A 19,848-nucleotide genomic window follows, 5' to 3' on the forward strand; every position below is an offset into this window, starting at 1 on the left:
CGATGTAACCCTAATTTTAGTTGAGAAATAATATTATTCCGTTAATTCCAATATGGTATCAAAGCCCCGATTTCTCCCCGTATAACCAAATCACATTGCCCCTTCCGTTATCCATCTTTCCGGCGATCCTCAATCGACACCGCCCCCACCACCAGATGCGTCACCGCGAGACAGTCCGGCACCCGAAATTTCACGGCGAACGGCGGCGCATAGCGATCTCATGTGCATGACGAAGTTTCACCGTCGGACGCCTAGGCGGCACGTGACGGCGCGTGCGGCGGCGGCTGCCGGAGCTTTTTCCGGCGTCTTTCTCGGAATTTGATTTTGTCTCTCATGGTATAATTTGTTTTCCTATTTGAGCACTATTTTTTGATCGTCTGTTCTTTTGGGTTTTGGATCCGACTCGATCCTCTGTCCGTGCTTTTTTCGGCTACTTTTGATCTTGCAATTTCGCCGTTAGATATTATTTGTGGTTGCTTCTTTCTCTTTTCATATGAAAAAGATGGATGTCCATGTTCTGATTAATATTACTTTATCTGGGGATAATTATAATTTATGGACACAATCAATGAAAAGTTTTTTGATAGGTAGGAAGTTATGGCGGGTTATTACAGGGGATATAGTTGCTCATATTGCTCCGGTCACTATAGGAGAAGTTGCGCCTACCGCTAAAGCTGTTGAATCATATATTGAAAAATTGGAGGATTGGGACAGTAAGAACCATCAGATTCCTACCTGGTTGTGCAACACTTCCACTCCGACGGTACATGTGCAACTTGCTTAATTTGAAACTGCTAAGGCAGCGTAAGATTTCTTGGCAGTCCACTTTCATGCTACTGATTTGGCGTACTATTATCAACTATGAAGTACACTTCATAATATGAAACAGGAACCAGGACAATCTGTCAACGACTTTTTTGCGCAAGTGCAACCTTTTTTGGCATCGGTTGGACCAGATTGAGATAAGTCCAGATCATCTTCGCCTCATTCAGATCTTGATGGCTTTGCGTCCAGAGTATGAGGCAGTTCGTGCCTCCTAGTTACATCGGCACCCACTTCCTACATTGGATGCAGCTATTCAGGATATTATTTTTGAGGAAACACGTCTTCACCTCGCCAAGGCTCCTCCGCTTGATTCTGTTCTTGCGGTCAACGCCCGACCACCTACTCAGAGTCGTCAACTCCACTGTAAACGATGTCAGTCTTCAGTTTTTGGGGGAAGCCGCACTTACTGCTGTCTACACTATAAATTTTTTCCCTTCCTCTATCATGGGTAATGTCAGTCCATTTGAAAGACTATTTAATTGAGCCCCTGATTATAGTCTTCTCCGCCCCTTTGGTTGTGTCAGCTTCGTCGTCCTCCTTCCTCATGAGCACACCAAGTTAGAACCTCGCGCGCATTTGTGTTGCTTCTTGGGATACTGGGTAAAGCATAAGGGTTATCGTTGTTGGGATCCTATTTCCAATAGGTTATGTATTTCTCGTCATTTCATATATTTGGAAAATACCAAGTTCTCTACCTTGTCCAAATTTCGAGTTCCCTTTGATCGTTCGTCTCCGTTCTTTACCTTGTCCTCTCCACCTCTATTTTCTTCCGACGATAAGGCTCCGTCCTCTGCTCCTGACGCTGTCCCGATTGTGCCTCCTGAGCCGACGCTGATCCCCGAGCCCACCACTACTCCCGACTCTGATCCGTCACCACCACCAGATCCTGACACTACTTCGACCTCGGACCCTGATCCTGGCCCTCGCTATTCCACTTGGGTTAGTCATCTCCCTACTCACTTACTCGATTATCACTGCTTCTCTGCCACATTGTCCCACCATGAGCCCAGGTCCTTTCGTGAGGCATATACGGACCCGTTGTGGCTGCAGACTATGTCTGAGGAGTTACAAGCTTTGGAGAAAACCCACATGTGGGATATGGTTGATCTTTCCTCGAGGCAAGAAACCTATCGGCTGTAAGTGGGTATTCCGTATCAAAACACATTATGATGGATCCATAGAGCCTACAAGGCTCGTTTGGTAGCTAAAGGCTACACCCGGGAGTATAGTATCGACTATGAGGAGACCTTTGCCCCCGTTGCTTGTCTCACCTCTATCCGTTGTCTTATAGCTATCGCTGCCACTCGCGGTGGCCTCTACATCAGCTCGATGTCAAGAATGCATTCCTGCATGGTGATCTATCTGAGGACATTTACATGTCTTTTCCTCCTAGTTTTCCCACGTCGTCCAAGGTATGTAAACTTCATCGTGCTCTATACGGTTTGAAACAAGCACCCCGAGCTTAGTTTTCGAAATTTAGCTCTGCTATGCTCCAGCTTGGATTTAGTTCCAGCTATCATGATTCTGCTTTATTCACTTGACGCGGGTCTGCTGGTGTTACTATTATGTTACTTTATGTGGATGACATGATCATCACAGGAGATGATCAGTCCGGCATCTCTGAACTACAGGATCATCTCCACAGCAACTTTGAAATGAAGAGTTTGGGGCTCTTTGGTACTTTCTCGGTCTTGAGATCTCCAACGGGTATTGTCTTTCTCAAGCTAAGTATGCCTCCGACCTTCTATCTAGAGCAGGTCTCACTGACTCTAAGACCACGCCTACGCCTCTTGAGTCTGACTGTCGCCTTACTCCGATGGATGGTGTCCCTCTTGACGATCCTACCTTATATCGTCAGCTGGTGGGAAGCCTGATATATCTGATTGTTACTCGACCTGACATTGCCTATGCTGTTCATATCGTTAGTCAGTTCATGTCCGCTCCTCGGACGACTCATTACTCTGCTGTTCTGTGGATTCTTCAGTACGTCAAAGACACTCTCCTTCATGGTCTCCATTATTCAGCTCGCTCGTCCTTGGTTTTAACTGGGTACTCTAATGCTGATTGGGCAGGAGATCCCACCGATCGTCGCTCGACTACTGGATTTTGTTTCTTTATCGATGATTCACTTATTTCTTGGCGTAGCAAGAAACAGATAGTCGTCTCTCGGTCCAGTGCGGAGTCCGCGTATCGAGCTCTTGCGGATACCACTACCGAGCTTCTATGGCTTCAATGGCTATTGGCTGCTCTCGGTGTGTCTCAGCCCTCTGCTACCACTATTCATTGTGACAGTCTGAATGCCATGAAGATTTCGACGAATGATGTTTTTCACGAGCGTACGAAATATATTGGGATCGACTGTCACCTTGTCTGTCATCACGTTGCTAACGGCAACGTCTCCTTGTCCTCCACTTCTTCTGCTGATTAGACTGTTGAGGGCTTCACCAGGCCTCATTTACCCGGCCGCTTTCAGTCGTTCTTGAGAAAACTCAAGCTGGTTTCCACACTCTCACCTTGAGTTTGAGGAGGGATGTTGATATATATTGTAATATATATGTCTATATTTATGATGATATATCAATATGTATATACACGACGATGTAACCCTAATTTTAGTTGAGAAATAATATTATTCCGTTAATTCCAACACAATTAATTTTTTTCAGCACTTATTGTGGTCTGATTTACAAAATTAAGTACAAAACTAAACAAATAAATATGTACATAAAAAAAAAAAAAAATTCTGCAAGAAAATAATAATAATAATAATAGAGTACTTCCACTAAAGAACATTTTATTTTTTCCCCTGACTTCTCTAATGTGAGATGTATGCAAAGAAGATGACAACTGAGGTTGTGATGAACTTGAGTTGATAACATTATTATAACCTTTAAAAAGTTTATATAATTTATTTTTCACAAGTCTTACATTTTCTTGACATTTCACAAAATCATTTTCAACCTTTGAATAAAAAGAATCTAACGATTGCAATTTTATCCAAGGTTGGGTCGAGAACAGCTCCAAATGCAAGCACAATATTATAATCATCCAAATACTTGTCAAATTGTGCAATCATAATTTTACACATCCCACTTATAATTGCATCATCACTTGACAAGTTATTTTTTAACAAACATTTAATTTTCCACACTTGCATAAAGTACAAGTTTAATGTTGGATAAGATGAACCAGAAATCAACTTGGTAACGGCTCAACAAAATTGCATAACTTCTTACCTTTTTTTCATTCCTCATTTGAAGGACTTAATTTGTATCAACTGTCTTTCAATTTGAGGGAAATAAAAGCCTTTTTGTACTTTATAGCATTATCCAACATCAAGTACGTTGAATTTTATCGAGTGCATACATCATTCCTCAAACCAATATTAGTATTAATTTCTTTAATTTCCCTCACACACTCCTGAAATACTTTCATCCGACCTTCTGAACCTTAAACATATTTCACAGATTCTTTTACTCAAAGCTACTGCACCAACTTTTAAATCATCTTGCATAATAAGATTCAATATGTGAGCCAAACAACGAATGTGAAAAAATTCACCTCCACACAATAAATTGTCATTCACAGAGAGCTGATATCTCAAAATACTCTGCATAGTAGTATCATTGCTTCATGCATTATCCAATGTCAAAAAAAATATTTTTTCTTCAATTCCCTATTCTTTAAAAAATTCGAATACTTTTGCAGCTTATTCAAGTCCAGTGTGTGGAGGGGAAAGTGATCAAAAATTAATATCTTACTATTCAACTTCCAATTTTTCATCAACAAAATGAGCAGTCAAACAAATATAACTGTTTCCCGTACATGCAGTCCACACATCAAAAGTTAAACAAATGCAATGTTGAATGGTTGCTAAAACTTCTTTTAAGTTTAGCATTTTCTTTTAAATACAACTTATTAATATAAGAAACAACAGTGCTTCTAGATATAACAGGAAGAGTGAGAAATGCATACTTTAAAAGATTTTTGATACCATCATATTTGACAAAAGAAAAAGGCATATTATGCTTGACAACTACAATAGCTATAAACACACGCACAATATTTGGATTAGTCTTTTTACTTTTCAGCTTCTCATCAACATCAATCTTCATTTAACCAATATCATGGTATTTCAACTTTTTGCATATTTTCATATGATGCCTCAATGTAGAAGATCCATATTTTCTTCCTCCACTTTTATATATTTTCTTACAACTCTTGCATTCACAAAAAATATCGTCCTCTTCTCTTTTTTTCTTTATAAAAAATTCTAAACATCATAATGTTATCTACCCTTTATTTTTTTGTCATTTGCAATAGCCTTAGACCTTCCCATTTCATGTTCTATATTCATATTCACATTTTGATGCGTTGAACGAAAATCTGAAAGTAGTATAAATTTTGATTAATTGTAGTCTAGTCTACAAATACTATCTCCAGAGCTTGTAAAAGTCTGTGTCTCCTCATATTGCAGTAATAAAAGAGATTCTTAGTTGCCCCTTGAACGTAGGTTCATAACTCTTATTGATTTATCTACGTAATCCTTTGTGTTATGTTTTCTTGTTTGTGTATATAATTTAATCCTAACAAGTGGTATCAAAGCAAGGTTATTCACATGAGTCATATATACCTGTTTGTTCAAGATCAGCCGCCACAGTCAGAACAGACAGCGTCAGAGCAGAATGCGTCAACCTGATCAGACCAGCTCCGTCAGAACAGATTGTCAGAATGCGTCAGACCCGTCAGCATCAGACCCGTTAGATATGTCAGATCCATCAGTGTCAAATATGTTAAAACAACATCAAAACAGATTCATACAGTCTATCATGATTCATTGGTAGCCCTGATCGCTGATAGCATGCTGCAGATTCGACCCCGATGTATCCCAAAAATGATTGAATTCATGTTGTATGATTAACTCATTTTTTAGGATGGAAAGTCCAAAATTGATAAGTTTGACAGACAAGATTTCGGTTGGTGGAAGATGCGAATCGAGGATTTGCTTTGCCAAAAGGATCTGGATTTGCCCTTGACTGAAAGAAAATCCGAAATGTTGAGCGACGATGAATGGGCAATCCTTGACAAGAAAGCCATGTCTGTTATCAGATTTACACTAGAAAAAAATGTCGGGTTCAACATTCAGAAGGAGAATACTACATATGGGTTGATAAAGACATTGTCAAATATGTACGAGAAGTTGTCTGCTTCCAACAAAGTATTTATGATAAGACAGTTGGTGAATACTATAATGAAATAAGGCCGTATCAGGGCCCCAAAACAACTTCCAATTACTTCTCATATAAATGAATTTAATACTATAATATTCCGGTTGTTTTCGGTGGATATTAAGTTTGACGATGAAGTTTAGGCTCTATTCCTATTCTCCTCATTACTTGAAAGTTGGTTAAGAACAATCACAACCGTTAGTAGTTCAATTGGAACTTTTAAACTCAACTTTGAAAGCATTCATGACTTAATCATAAGAGAGAATATACGAAGACAAAATTATAGTGAAACTTCAAGCGCTTTGTTGAACAATGAAAGGTGAGGCAGCAAGAAAGAAAAGGAAAACTGGAGAGGTCAATCAAATTTGAGAAGGAAAAGTCAATCAAAACCAAGGAAGGACATTTAATGTTGGAATTGTAAAGAGTATTTAGCGTGGTTTCTTCTGACAACCTTTTTGCTTTCAAAGTTCCAAAGCTAGTAGCCCATGTTGTCTCATCCGTATCCAATGAAGGTGTATTTTTTGGCTTTAGCATCTAACTTGTCACTATCTTTCGTCAAATCATAAGCATTGCATCTGAACACTTTAAAGTGCTCATACTTTACTATTTCTCATTTCCATCTCTTCTTCATGTATCTTAAAAACCCAATGGTAATGATGGTCCTCGGTTGATAAGATAAACAATAGTGTTAACTGCATCGGCCCAAAATGCCTTTGGAAGTTCGCCATTTAATCTCATGCTTCTAGCTTTCTTATTCAGCGTCATGTTCATCATTTCTGCCACTCTGTTTCGCTGAGGAGTGCCTGGGACAATCTTGATAATCCGGATCCTGTGTTAAGTATAATACTCAGTGAACTATGTGCTGATGTATTCACCTGTATTATCTGATTTCAAACACTTTATCTTCAGGTTAGTTTCTAATTTAACAACAATCTTCCATTTCTTATAAAGATTAAATATTTCATACTTTTTTTTAAAGAAAATAGACCTATACCTTACGTGTTGAATCATCAATGAATGTTACGTAGTAATTCGATCCACCAAGGGAAGAAACTGGTGTTGATCCATAGACATCAGAGTGAACCAATTCCAACTTCTGAGCTTTCAACGTCTGGCTCGTCTTTGTAAAAAAGACCTTCTTCTTGCCAAGCACGCAGGGCTCACAAAACTTGAAATCCACCATCTTAAGATCTGGAAGTTTTTCTTTGGCGAGAAATATCTTTATTTTCTTTATGGTCCTGTGGACAAGTCGTTGGTGCAACAAAACAAACGATTTTGTTTGCTGGTTACTGCATTCGTTTCATTTTTAGAGACATCGGCCATGTATAGAGTACCCATTTTCTTACTTTTGGCAATTACGAGATTGCCATTGACGACTCTCCATTGCCCTTCTCCAAACGTGATGTTATATCCCTAATCATCTAGCTCCCTAATGGAGATAAGCATTTTCTTAAGACTGGATTATTCTAACATTCTTCAACATCCAGATAGTGCCCCAAGAGGTCTTTATATCTATGTCACCCATCTCTATGATATCAAAAGAGTCGTTATTAACCAAACAAACTTTACCAAAGCTACCTACTCATAAATTTTTTATCGTCTTCGTGCTAAATGTAACATAGAATGATGCACCAGAATCCATGATCTACAACTCAGTTGAATTCTCAACACAACAAATGAAGGCATCGTCTAAGCTATCGGTAGTGGCATTCATTTTCTTTTTCTCTAGTGGTTTTAAGCACTTATTTCTAAAGTGCACGTACTCTTTGTAATTCCAACATTGAATGTTCTTCATTGGCTTTGACTGACTCCTTTTTCTGGAATTTGATCGTCTTTGTCACTCCCCCTTTCTTGCTTGAAATTTCACCAGAATTCCGTCTCCGTATATCATCACATATTATTAAGTCACGAATGACTTCAAGGGTGAAGTTAGAGGTTCCAATTGAATTACTAACGGTTGTGACTTCCTGACCAACTTTTAGGTAATAAGGATAACAAAAGTAGAGCTTGAACTTATCGGCAAACTTAATATCCACCTACAACAACCGGGATATTATAGTATTGAAGTCATATATATGCGAAGTAACATAAGTATCTTCTTTCATTCTGGTATTCACCAGCTGTCTTATCAAAAATACCTTGCTCGACCTTCTTATACATGTTTGACAACGTATGCCTTAAACCATATGCGGTAATCTCCTCAAGAATTGAATCCAACTTCTTTAGCTAGTGTAAATCTGAAAACAGACAGGACTTTCTTGTCAATGATTGCCCATTCATCTTCACCCTTCCTCTCAGGTTTTCTTCCGATCAAGGGAAAATCTAAATCCTTCTAGCAAAGCAACTCCTCGATTTGCATATTTCACCAACTGAAATTTTGTCCCATTTGCGGGGTGCGTCAGGTTGAATTTGCAGCATGTTGTCGGCGATCAGGGCTGCCAATGGATCAACGCTGACGCGATTCTGACAAGCTGACACATTTTTTACGGACAGACGCGTTTTGTCGGGTCTGACATGTTCTGAAGGGTTCTGATGAGATTTGACGCAATACTATTCTGACGGATCTGGCCGGTTTTTGAAAAAAAATCTTGTGTGTAAATAACCTTGTTCTGATATCACTTGATAAGATTCTGATTGCACACACTAACACAAACGAGAAAAATAGAACACAAAAGGATTACATAGTTAAGCTAATAAGAGCTATCGACCTATGTCCAAATGAGCAACCAAATATCTCTCTTATTGACTGAAATATAAAAAGGCACACACATTACAATCGTAGGAAATAGTAGTTATAGACTAAATTATGATTAAGCATAATTTGGCCAAAATGAATAAGTCCATTAGAGCTAACTATCACTAAAGAAACCTACACTTCGACAAAAAGTGCATATCGAAACAACAAAAGAGAACTTTGGACAAAAAAACAATGGATTTGAGAGGGTGAATGAAGAAGAAAAAATCACCTCTAAAATATTAAAAAGTGCCTCTACAATTGGACTAGTGTATTTGCTCTAAACTTTTCTAACACCACCAAGTTTAGACTATCTTCAACCATAACTCTATTTTTCAAGACCTATAATACATTTTTTTTTATTTTTGCATGAGATTTTCATACATCTCCTTTGCATATTAGACTGACTCATCTCCAATCCCTCTTTATTTTTGGAGGTTAAAAAATATTTTATTTTATATATTATTTTTTATAATTTTTAAAATTTATAAATAATACTAAATATTTTATTATTTTTATATATTTAATTTATAAAAATATTTTAAATAAGATATTAATAAATTAATTTAATATTTTTTTTCTTTGATTATACAAATAATAATTTTTTTTACAATTAAATAAATTAAAATTTTAATATTATTAGTAATATTTATACAAAACATGAATAAAAATACTATATAATATCATTTGTTTAAATATAATATTAATATTAATTATAAAATTAAAATATAAATATAAAAAAATATTTTATAAATAATAAAATAAAAATCACAAAAATAAAATAAACAAGTAAAAATATAATTTTTAATTTAAAAAAAGAAAAGAAAAGGTCATCTATGATAATTTTTTTTTTTTTTTTATGACATGAAAACTCACAGCTGCTACTCGAAAGTGGATATTTAATAAACCCTCAACCGAACCTAATACCTTGCAAACTAAACCCTAGTACACTAAGCTAACTATGCGTGGCAGGTGACCTGAGGCGTCGAGGTTTGAACCCATGACCTCGCGGTCCCAGCTTAGCTGTGATGATTGCAAATATGAAAGGTGGCTTGGAGCAATTGCTATTTTTTTAGAGTGGATTGGAGATGGTCTCAGCTCATTCCTATAGCTGTTCTCCGGAACCCATATATTGGGCTGTCACCTATATTCAAATTGTTTATGGAAATTCCATTTCATAACCAAGAGCACTATAGTCACTGCCAACTATCATACCTATGCACATGTATATATAATTATATAAACAAAATCATATCAGACTATGATCTCACGGCGAGAAGAATAATATTCCCACTACACAAAATCATAATATTGTATATACCTTTGGAGGTCCCAGAAGATGCAACTCAGAATGATTCCTTCTTGGAGCGTAGCTCTATATATTGATTTCTTCATATATCCTTTCAGATATCGAATAAATCTACAAATGGCATACGTCACCCTGCACGCAAGACCTTCAACCTATATAATCAACGAAGACAAGTGGAGTATAGCGGCTGCAGATTCTTACGTCATAAAATAAAAAATAAAAAAAAAAAGAAGAAAAGAGACAAGTGGAGAACATCGAAATATTGGCCAATTTAATAGAAATAGAATCTCCACACCAAAAGGCCAATGCACAACGGAAGCACCTGAACAACCTTAACAAAACCAAATGAAATAAACAACCCAACTACAAAACCAAATGAAATAAACAACCCAACTACCGATAGCCTCGACCAAGACAATAAAACAGAACAGAAGCTATATCTCCATTGCACTAAACCTTAAAGCCAACAAACCAGTCACAAACCCGCCATACCATTATCAAAGCCAGAATTTATTTACTATATGACGTAAGTTATACTAAATATCCATACCATTATCAAAGCCAGAATTTATTTACTATATGACGTAAGTTATACTAAATATTCGTACAGAACATTATATCTAGCAATTATTTTCTTCCAAAAAACCAACACACAAACACACACACACTCTGTCCGATGTTTCAAACTATTCCTCTTAGATGTATTTAAGCTTTAATTTATTTTCCGACTTCTGCTCACAAGATCTGCTAAATGTGAATGCCAAATGCAAAAAAGATTCAGAAATGCACTTTACACGTCCAAAAATAATTTTCCTTGAAAGTAGTTGGATTTTTTTATGATCAAGAAGTTTCTAAGTCCATTGAATGGGATGAGAAAATGAAGTCTAAAACATTGCAATTGCTCAATTTATGATCAAAAGCTCCATGATACTAACTGGTTGCAGGATCCAAAAGGGAGGTTCAGGACATGCTTGCTTGCACCCTGAACCATCACTTTCTAATCAGCATCGAGGATGGCTCCTGCTGCAACCTGACCTGATACACATCCACGTTCTGTTTCCTTTAGTTCATTCACACGAACACTTCAAAAACACAACAGAAACACATTAAACTCAAATATAATAGTCAATTGTTTTAATGTTCATTTGCCAAGAACTTCGCCTTCTATAAAGAATATATAACAACAATCAAATCCCAAATCATGCACCAGCCAGCCAGCCAACCAACCAACCCAAAACAGGTCAAAGCTGGCCCTTATATTCGATGATGAGGATACAGAAACACAAAATTGCCTAAAACACCTAGTGAATGTTTAACATTGAACATCACTCATCATCCTCACTTTCATCGCTATATGCAACCAGCCCACTAACTACAGGCCTTGAAGGCAACTCAACATTTCCTTTGTCTAGATCCCCACTTCTCCCTTGTTCATCCATCTTGCCCCCGACACTTGATTTTTCCACCCTTGCTGTTTCCTGTGATTCTGGACTTTCCACTTTTGCTTTCTTTACTTTGATTACCATCGCAGAAGGATGGCGGCTTGGAGGATTCTTCCTTCCCGCTAAGGAATTTTTGTCCTGTGCAACAAAAAGAGAAGGCACATTCTCATAACCAAACATAAATTTTTTGAGCTAGCTTCCAGTAATCTGGTCTGGTGGTTCCATAAATACAAATATATATGTGTGTGTGTGTGTGTGTGATTTACCTAAAATCAAACACATGGAAAATCAAGATTAATAAATAAATAAACAAAATTGGCTCATCCATAAACTTGAAGAACAAAAAGTAAAAGCAGAAATTTTAGTGGGCTATTCAACGCATGATATCTTAGTTAGGAACAATTACAAGCTTACATTGAAACATTCTTCCTGCCAACAACACCGTACCATAAGAAGATTACAACCGCAGAACAAGTTATAATGAGTTAAATAATGCAAAGAACATTGTAAAATTTTGTTGGATGAACTAACAAATATGGTGTCATTATTTTATTCTGCAAGATCAGTTCTGATGGAGTTCTATCATATTGATTGTGCAATCTACTTGGACGAACTTACAGACAGACAAGCACATTCAAACCTCAAAGTGATCACCTTGTGCATAGAACTTACAAGAGAATTCATTTCCATGTGTATAAAGGTCAAATAACTAATGCCATCACAAACTTGGGAAAGAACATTCAGCACGGTTATCCTATGCTACAAAAAAAAAAAAAAAAAAAAAAAAAAAAAAAAAAAACCTTAAAACTATATAATATAAATAAATTCCACTATCCTCCTTCACACCAACTTCCAGCCCATACACATGCATGTGTTTCTCCTAGAAATTGGAGGGAAAGGAGGAAGAGGGATGAACATATGGGAGAAAATATGCATTGCTTTATTGAAGGACCAGCGGAATGAATGAATTCTTACATATTAATTAAAGAGAATAAATGTACCTGTTCAACCACCTGATTTTTCTGAACTGAAGGTGCTTCCTTTAGCTCTTGTATAACATTGGACTGTGATGCCACTGCTGCCTAAAAAGTGAAAAATTGGAGATGATCACCTGATGTCGAGTTTGCATTCCACACTAACATCTGATGATTAAGTGAGAAACTTAGAGAATATAAACCTGAAAACTACGCAGCTGCTGCTCCTCTTCATCAGCCAAATGCCGCTCAAATTCTTTCTTTGACTGTCGGGAGAATTTAAAAACAAATTATTCTCATAGCAGAACTATCCCCACAGCAAGTACTAAAACCAGGAACCAATCACCATGTAGCCCATAGTCAATAAAAGATGCATGCACCAAAATCATGAAAGATCTCGATTATATAGCTCAGGTTTCCAAAAGCACAATTTGTGAAACCTAAACTCCAGTGCTAATTTATTTCTATAAAAATGTTGATATTTAATAGCATAAACAACCTCACCATCTCTAATTGATCAAGAAACTCCGTCTCATCTTCATCCAGAGCTTTTGGTGGTCCTACAAGAAAATAAACTTGATGTATATTGCAATGCAAGCCTCTCTCTAAAGCAACTAGTAAATGGCTACCAAAAGGATCATTCAATAATGACATTTGAAGTTTGGCATGCAAATTGCTTGACATAGTGAACATAATACATCCATAGAAAGAGTTCAACTACTAAAATAGTACTATGGTAGTGAAGACACCATTCAGACGTCATTCTACAAGTATCCTAGGGCCCGAATAAACTTGAGGAAGTAAAGAACTTACTGTGTTTGAAGCGTTCGTTAAACTCCGCATCTTTCTTATCCTTATTCTCTTTTAGAATCTGTGATTTTATAACAAAAAGTAAAGCTCAAGAGTGTACTCCTAAGCTGTGCAAAGAAATGCAAAAGCATAGGGGTAAACATTGCAATACAAGGAAGAAATGGGAGACCCAAAAAACATTTCGAAGCCATTTTTTTTGTAAATGTAATCTAACAGGATCTACTGGTTAAAACAAGGGTGGAACTAATAGGGGCTGCACTGCATTTATATAAAGCGGCCTTGATCAGTTATGTTGAATAAAAATTTACAGAAGAAGGAGCTCACTAAATTTTAGTCGGATAAACTATTACCAGGCTCAAGAACTTCAGCAAGTAAAGCAAGCACTAATGTGGGAGCAGAATTGTATTATACAACAAATTAAAAGACAACCATGAGATATGAAATAGATTTTCGAGTTCTGTAGAAGAGCTACTTTAATTCAAATAGGGTGAAAGAACTCCACTCAATTTTTATAGGCAGAGGCAACAATTTTGATATAGGAATATAACCTAGAAAACGGAAGGGGCGTATGAATAAGAATCCAATGCAAGTTCCAATTCCACACTTTGGTCAATAAATTAAAGCAACACAGAAAGTAAGCAAGTCTAAATGAAGGCATATAAAGGGAAGGCAGAGGCAGACCTCGTAAAGGGATCGATCTCTCTGGGCTGTACCATCCTCGACTCGAGCTCCGCGACTCTTCCGAGCTTCTTTCAACTGAAACGAAACCCTCAATAATTTTAGGCGTATTCACACCCACCCCATAATTGACCAAAACTATCAACAGGAAGGAAGAAGAAACAATAAAAATGAAATTAAAAAGAAAAAAAAAAAAAAAAACCTGATCTTCAGAGACGAAATTCATCAACCTTATCGGCGGCGGTAAGTCATCATCCGCCATATCTAGTACAATATATATCCGCCGGTGCTACTGTTAGGAGAAACCTCACTCCGTCGTTCGTTCCCAGAGGAAACTGCCAACTGCTGCCCTATGCACTCTGCACAATACAATGGGCGTTGTCTGCTGTTAATAAGCATTCCTTCGGCCCAACGTGTTTCCTTACTTCTCCGCAGTACATGAACAATAATCACAAAGGGTGTGTTTGTTTGTGTGATTTATTTATTTTTTTTAAATTTTTTAATAGTAAAAAGTTAGAATTTAATAGTTGTTTAATAAGATATAAGTAGAGGTGATATGATATTTTAAATGTAAAATAAACTTGTATAGTATAATATAGAAAAAAAAGTATTATTTTCTTCAGGTTCTAACAGTCTCATTTATTTTGTCGCGTTGATATTTAAATATTAATTATTATATAAAAACGTAATACAAATTAAGAAAAAAATGTCAAAAATACTTCTAATCAGTGTCTTATAATACTTGTAAAAAAAATTATATAAAAATATTTTTAATGTTAAATACAATAGCACAAAAGATAAATGAAATTTCACAGCAAATTGGTATAGAATAACATTTTCTATGATATAAGTAAATAAAAAATATGTTTATTTATATTTATAGTTCATATAAACTAATTTTATAAAAAAATATGAAATTTTAAATGTAGATACATATTTTATTTTATCTTTTAAAAGATAGAAATATAATTTTTTTAAATGGTCCTTGATGTTAAATATTATGCGTTTCTTAAATATATTTTAATTTAGTATATTTTATCTAAAATAGAAAAATGTCCATAGGAACATGTCATTACATTTACTTTATTTTATTTTTTTTATCTATCATTCACGTCATATTTATTTCAATATTCAGATTATTTTATTTATTCTCCATTATAGTAAATCATTTTCAACTCATTACCTTTACTATTTTATAAATTTACAACAATTTATTTATTTCTATATATTTTTATTATGTAATACTCCCTCCGTGGGTATAAAATAGAATATAAATAACTAAAATACCCTTGTTTTTTGAAGGATTTCAAAGAGTATGTTAAAGTAATAATTAAGAGTAGTATGAAAAAGTAGGAATAATTTTGTTATAAAATGGGGATCACGGCTACTAAATAAGAAAACAAGACAATTGTTTTGGGACGGACGAAAATGGAAAAACAAGACAAATCTTTTGGGACGAAGGGAGTAATATATATAAACAATATATAAATAATTTATTTATTTATGTATAGATATTTCTATATATTTTTATTGTCTAATAATATTTTTATATAATATTATATTTTAAATTTTAAATATTAATCTATATAAATTGTAATAATTGAAATTATTCGAAATAAATTAACAAATATATTAATAAAAAATAACATAAAAAAATCGTAGTATAATAAATAAAAAATAACATTAAAAAATCGTAGTATAATATAAACATATATAATAAATATATTAATATAATTTAAAAGTGGTATTTGAAAATTTGGATTATCAAAAGAAGTTTGATTTGATCCCTTACCTGGATAGTTTTCATTTCCAACCATTTGATTTAAAAAAATAATTGAAATTATTATTATTTTTATTAGGCATTTCGTTGAATTGAATATGAAAATATAGAAAACAATAAATAAGTTTAGAATAGTACAGATAAAGCGTGAGAATTGGTTAATAAATTTTAAATATATTTGTAGATAATTTATGTTAAATTTATAATTAAAAATTTTGAAATTTTAAAAAAATTGGATAGTATATAATTTCCTTTTTAATTTTTGTTAAAGGTAACTAGTTCTTGATAGAAGTAATAAATTTTGATAATCGTATTTCTTAATAAAAGTAATGTGTTATGTTATAATAAAAATTGAAAAGACAATAATAAAGATAACGAAAAAAATGACCGTAAAATGCTCTAATAGATACAAATAAAAATGATGTCCATTAAAATAAAATAGATTGAGTAATAATAATTATGATGTGTAATATTTATTTATTTTTATTTAAAATATTTATGCAACTTTATTTTATATTTGAAATTCTATATATACTAGTACGAGTGATTTTGGTTTTTGATTGTAAATAAAAAATATCATATTTTGAATATAAAATTAAATTTAAGTATAAAATAATAAATATTTGATTTAATATTTTAAAATAAAAAATGAAAAAACAATAAAAATAAGTATAAAATAAAGTAAAAGGACCGTTAAAATTTAAACAATTTTGATAGGAACTGTTTTGCATCAAACCCACACAAGATCCCGACCCCATGCTTTGTTAGGGTACTCGACCCGTAATAATTGGACGAATATCCTCTCGATATCAAGATTGAAGAAGTGGTTTGAGGGAGGAGTGGCCTTGGAATAAATCAAAATAAATGATGGAAGTTTTATCAATTTGTTCCTAAATTATTGGGAGTGAATTGGAAAATAAAGTAGATTAATAGCTTGATCACTATTTTCGTTAAAAAAATCTGTCTGTCTCTAAATGTCACATTTACCTTTTTGTATCATCGTATTTAACATTAAAAATATTCTGTATAATTATTTTTTTACAAATGTCCTTCTATTTTTTTGCAATTTTTTCATAATTTGTACTATATTTTGATATAATAATTAATATTCAAATATCAATATGCAAAAGTAAATAAAACTTTGGAGTCGGACAAATATAGTATTATACAAGTAACTGAGAATGTAAAATCATTCGAACAATTTTTCTCTTAAATTTCTTATTTCTTATGTTTTATTTGTAATTTTGAGTGGAGTCTAATCAACTCAAATGGGCTAACATTTGATGCTTTCGTTGAGAGTTGACATCATGTTCGTTGATGAAAAATCCTCACATCTAAGGAAATATTAGATAATGCCACTAAAAATTTAATTTAGCTACTTGCTGTCATTTTCAACACTTCAACTCATGTTGACGTTTTGATGTAATGAAGTTTATTGATTTAACAATATTGCTAAGGGACTAATAATTCGGAGTCGAGCCCAAAAGTTTAAGAAGCTATCTTGATTATAACAAATATTTCATGGACTTAATTTTCGAAGAAATTATTGAAGACGGATTTATCAAATATTGCATATCCTCTATCCTTGACTCATAGACTACTTAATAAGTCACACCTAGACTATCTCAAGAATCATATCGGGAATGCCAACAAAAAACATCAATAATTATAAAAAGTTCAAAAATTTTATATTTCTTATTTTTTTATAAATTAAGTTTCCTATAATTTGATTTCCTTATTTGGGAATTTTCTAGTAATATTTGTTTTTCCTTAACTAATTTTCTTATTTAGAAGTTTTTATTTTTATTTTTATTAATTTTTTTTCCTTTTTTTTAAAAAAATTCTATTTTAAAGGCTTTGATTATCATTATAAAGACACTTTATCAATATTATTTTTATAAACTTTTATTGCTTTTAAAAGTGATTTTTTATTTGAAATTATTAAATTCAATCATGGGTAGTCTTTCAATATCTAGTTATTATTTTAGTGATTCGAAATAGTTCGTCACCTTTCAATCGGTGTTAAATTGCTTGTCACGTCGACTTCATTTGATTTAAAAAATTTGTATCGTGTACTACTTAGTTTCTCACGTGATGCCTATCCGATCAACATTGTGAATCGAGAAGTTAGAATATATTTCTATCTATATGATTTTTATATTTATTCTTCCAACAAATTCCAAAGCCTTATAAATCTTTATTCCCGTGGTTTGCAAGCTTTCAAGTCATTAGATTACGTTCACATCATTTGGTATCAGAACTAACTAATACAATCTTATAATTGTCATCACGAATCTGAATTAATTATTTTTAAAAAGTTTAAAAAAGAGTCTGGAAAAAGGAGAAAAAATCCAAAATGAAATTCGACAAATAAAATGAAAATAAAAGAAAAAAGTTGATAAAAAAATTGAAATAAAAAAGTTGACGATTGACTTGAGAATATTTTACTTACTTATTTGTTTTTATAATATTTCTATCTATATTCTTATCATACTTTATATTTTCTATATTTTCTTTTCTAATATTTTTTATATTCATTATTATTCATTTTCACCCATTTTTCATATTATTATTTTTAATTTTTCTTAATATTTTCATATTCATTCTTATTTATTTTCTATTTCTTTGTATTTGAAGCCTAAAACAAAAAATTTTCTCTAAAAGTTTTTAAGATTGAGAGCAGAAAAGCATATTAATGAGAATACCTACATATTGAATGATACACGAATTGAGAACAAAGTGAATTTTTTTAATGTGATACATCCTATAATAATTATTATCCGAGAGGAGAAACTCAAGTAAGGTTGTCCTAATTTTTTATTTTTTTTTCTAACATACTATATGTATATATATATATATTTTTATGTATAATCATGTGAGGAGGAGAAGAAAGATAATAAATTTTCATGAAATCAAAATTCATCTACGATGTCGTTAATGCAACACTAACAAAAACGATCAATAAAAAATTTATCAAAATACACCAAAAATTGGTTATACTAACTGCATATCTTTCTGTAGGCTCACAATCCGGACCTAAAGTTGAACCACAAGAGTTCCATTGCCCATGATATGCACTAGAGTCTCATAGATGAATCCCTTATTAAATATATGTCCCCTTATTTTGATGTAAAGTGGGAAGCATCCAAATGTAGATCCCGACAACATGAGCCATTGCGTGCATCCCTAATTTCAATAGTTGTTTTGATTTCGACACATTCCTAGATTGGGAGCACAAGATAGATCATGTATTTGATTGTTTTGGATACAATGACGAAAAAAAAAATGTATGAGTTATTATATAGGAATTTACTAATTATACTTTGAGTTGAGGGATTAGTCTGTTGTAAGAGAAAACTGGAAGGAAAAACATCTAGCTATTTGGAAAGCATTGAAATAAGCAATTAGAAAAAGTTTTGACCACCCGGGTATGAACGAGGGCTTGACCAATGCGTACAAGGAATCAAACGAGGCTTCTGCAGTGTTAAGGAAACGACTATGATAAAAAATATCGTACTAGAGGATGACAAGCCACAATGGCAAAATTGACGGGAGAACTCCATAAATATAAGGTGGATAAATAAGTTGATATAGATTTTTATATTCACATCCACAAAGACAAGGTAATGAAAAATATATAGTTCCTGCGAAAATACAACTTATTACTTAGGCTCCTAGCGCAATTAGGTAAGATTTCTAAGTTTGATTTAACATTTGAACTTAAATATGTTACATTAGGGATTGTCATATAGGAGCTATTTTGAAGCAAAATTGCATGCCTATTGACTGCTTTAATGAAGAATTAAATAGAGTCGTCATAAATTTCCAACTTACGACAAGGACATTTATGCACTCATTCGAGCCCAATAGGTATGGAAACATTACTTACATAATAAGGAAATTTTTATATGCATTGATCATTGCTCCCTTAAGCACATTGTTTGGGGGATTGGATTTAATTTCTACTATTCATCCCATTTTTCCCCCCAAAAACATCAAATCAAACACCTATTTTTCATTTTTTATATTATACTAAAAATCAAATTTACATTCAAAACATCACATCAA

The 19,848-nt window shown here is 33.6% G+C and overlaps 2 protein-coding genes across 2 annotated transcripts; one reads left to right on the forward strand and one right to left on the reverse strand.

Annotated features, from left to right (window-relative positions):
- The first annotated feature begins 2,641 nt into the window (after positions 1-2,641).
- LOC127260262 (secreted RxLR effector protein 161-like) lies at positions 2,642-3,253 on the forward strand. The gene has a single exon (XM_051287972.1). It carries the CDS (start codon positions 2,642-2,644, stop codon positions 3,251-3,253), a length of 612 nt encoding a protein of 203 aa, XP_051143929.1.
- A 7,972-nt stretch (positions 3,254-11,225) lies between these two features.
- On the reverse strand, positions 11,226-14,416 carry LOC127260365 (uncharacterized). The gene is made up of 7 exons (XM_051288090.1): positions 14,203-14,416; positions 14,004-14,078; positions 13,326-13,383; positions 13,017-13,072; positions 12,716-12,778; positions 12,540-12,620; positions 11,226-11,676 (listed from the first exon to the last, which is right to left on the reverse strand). Exons 1-7 carry the CDS (start codon positions 14,260-14,262, stop codon positions 11,422-11,424), a joined length of 648 nt encoding a protein of 215 aa, XP_051144047.1. The 5' UTR covers positions 14,263-14,416; the 3' UTR covers positions 11,226-11,421.
- Between the last annotated feature and the right edge of the window lie 5,432 nt (positions 14,417-19,848).

This window comes from Andrographis paniculata, unplaced genomic scaffold (assembly GCF_009805555.1).
Source record: "Andrographis paniculata isolate CXL003 unplaced genomic scaffold, ASM980555v1 Contig61END, whole genome shotgun sequence".
In the NCBI taxonomy this organism is placed as follows: domain Eukaryota; kingdom Viridiplantae; phylum Streptophyta; class Magnoliopsida; order Lamiales; family Acanthaceae; genus Andrographis; species Andrographis paniculata.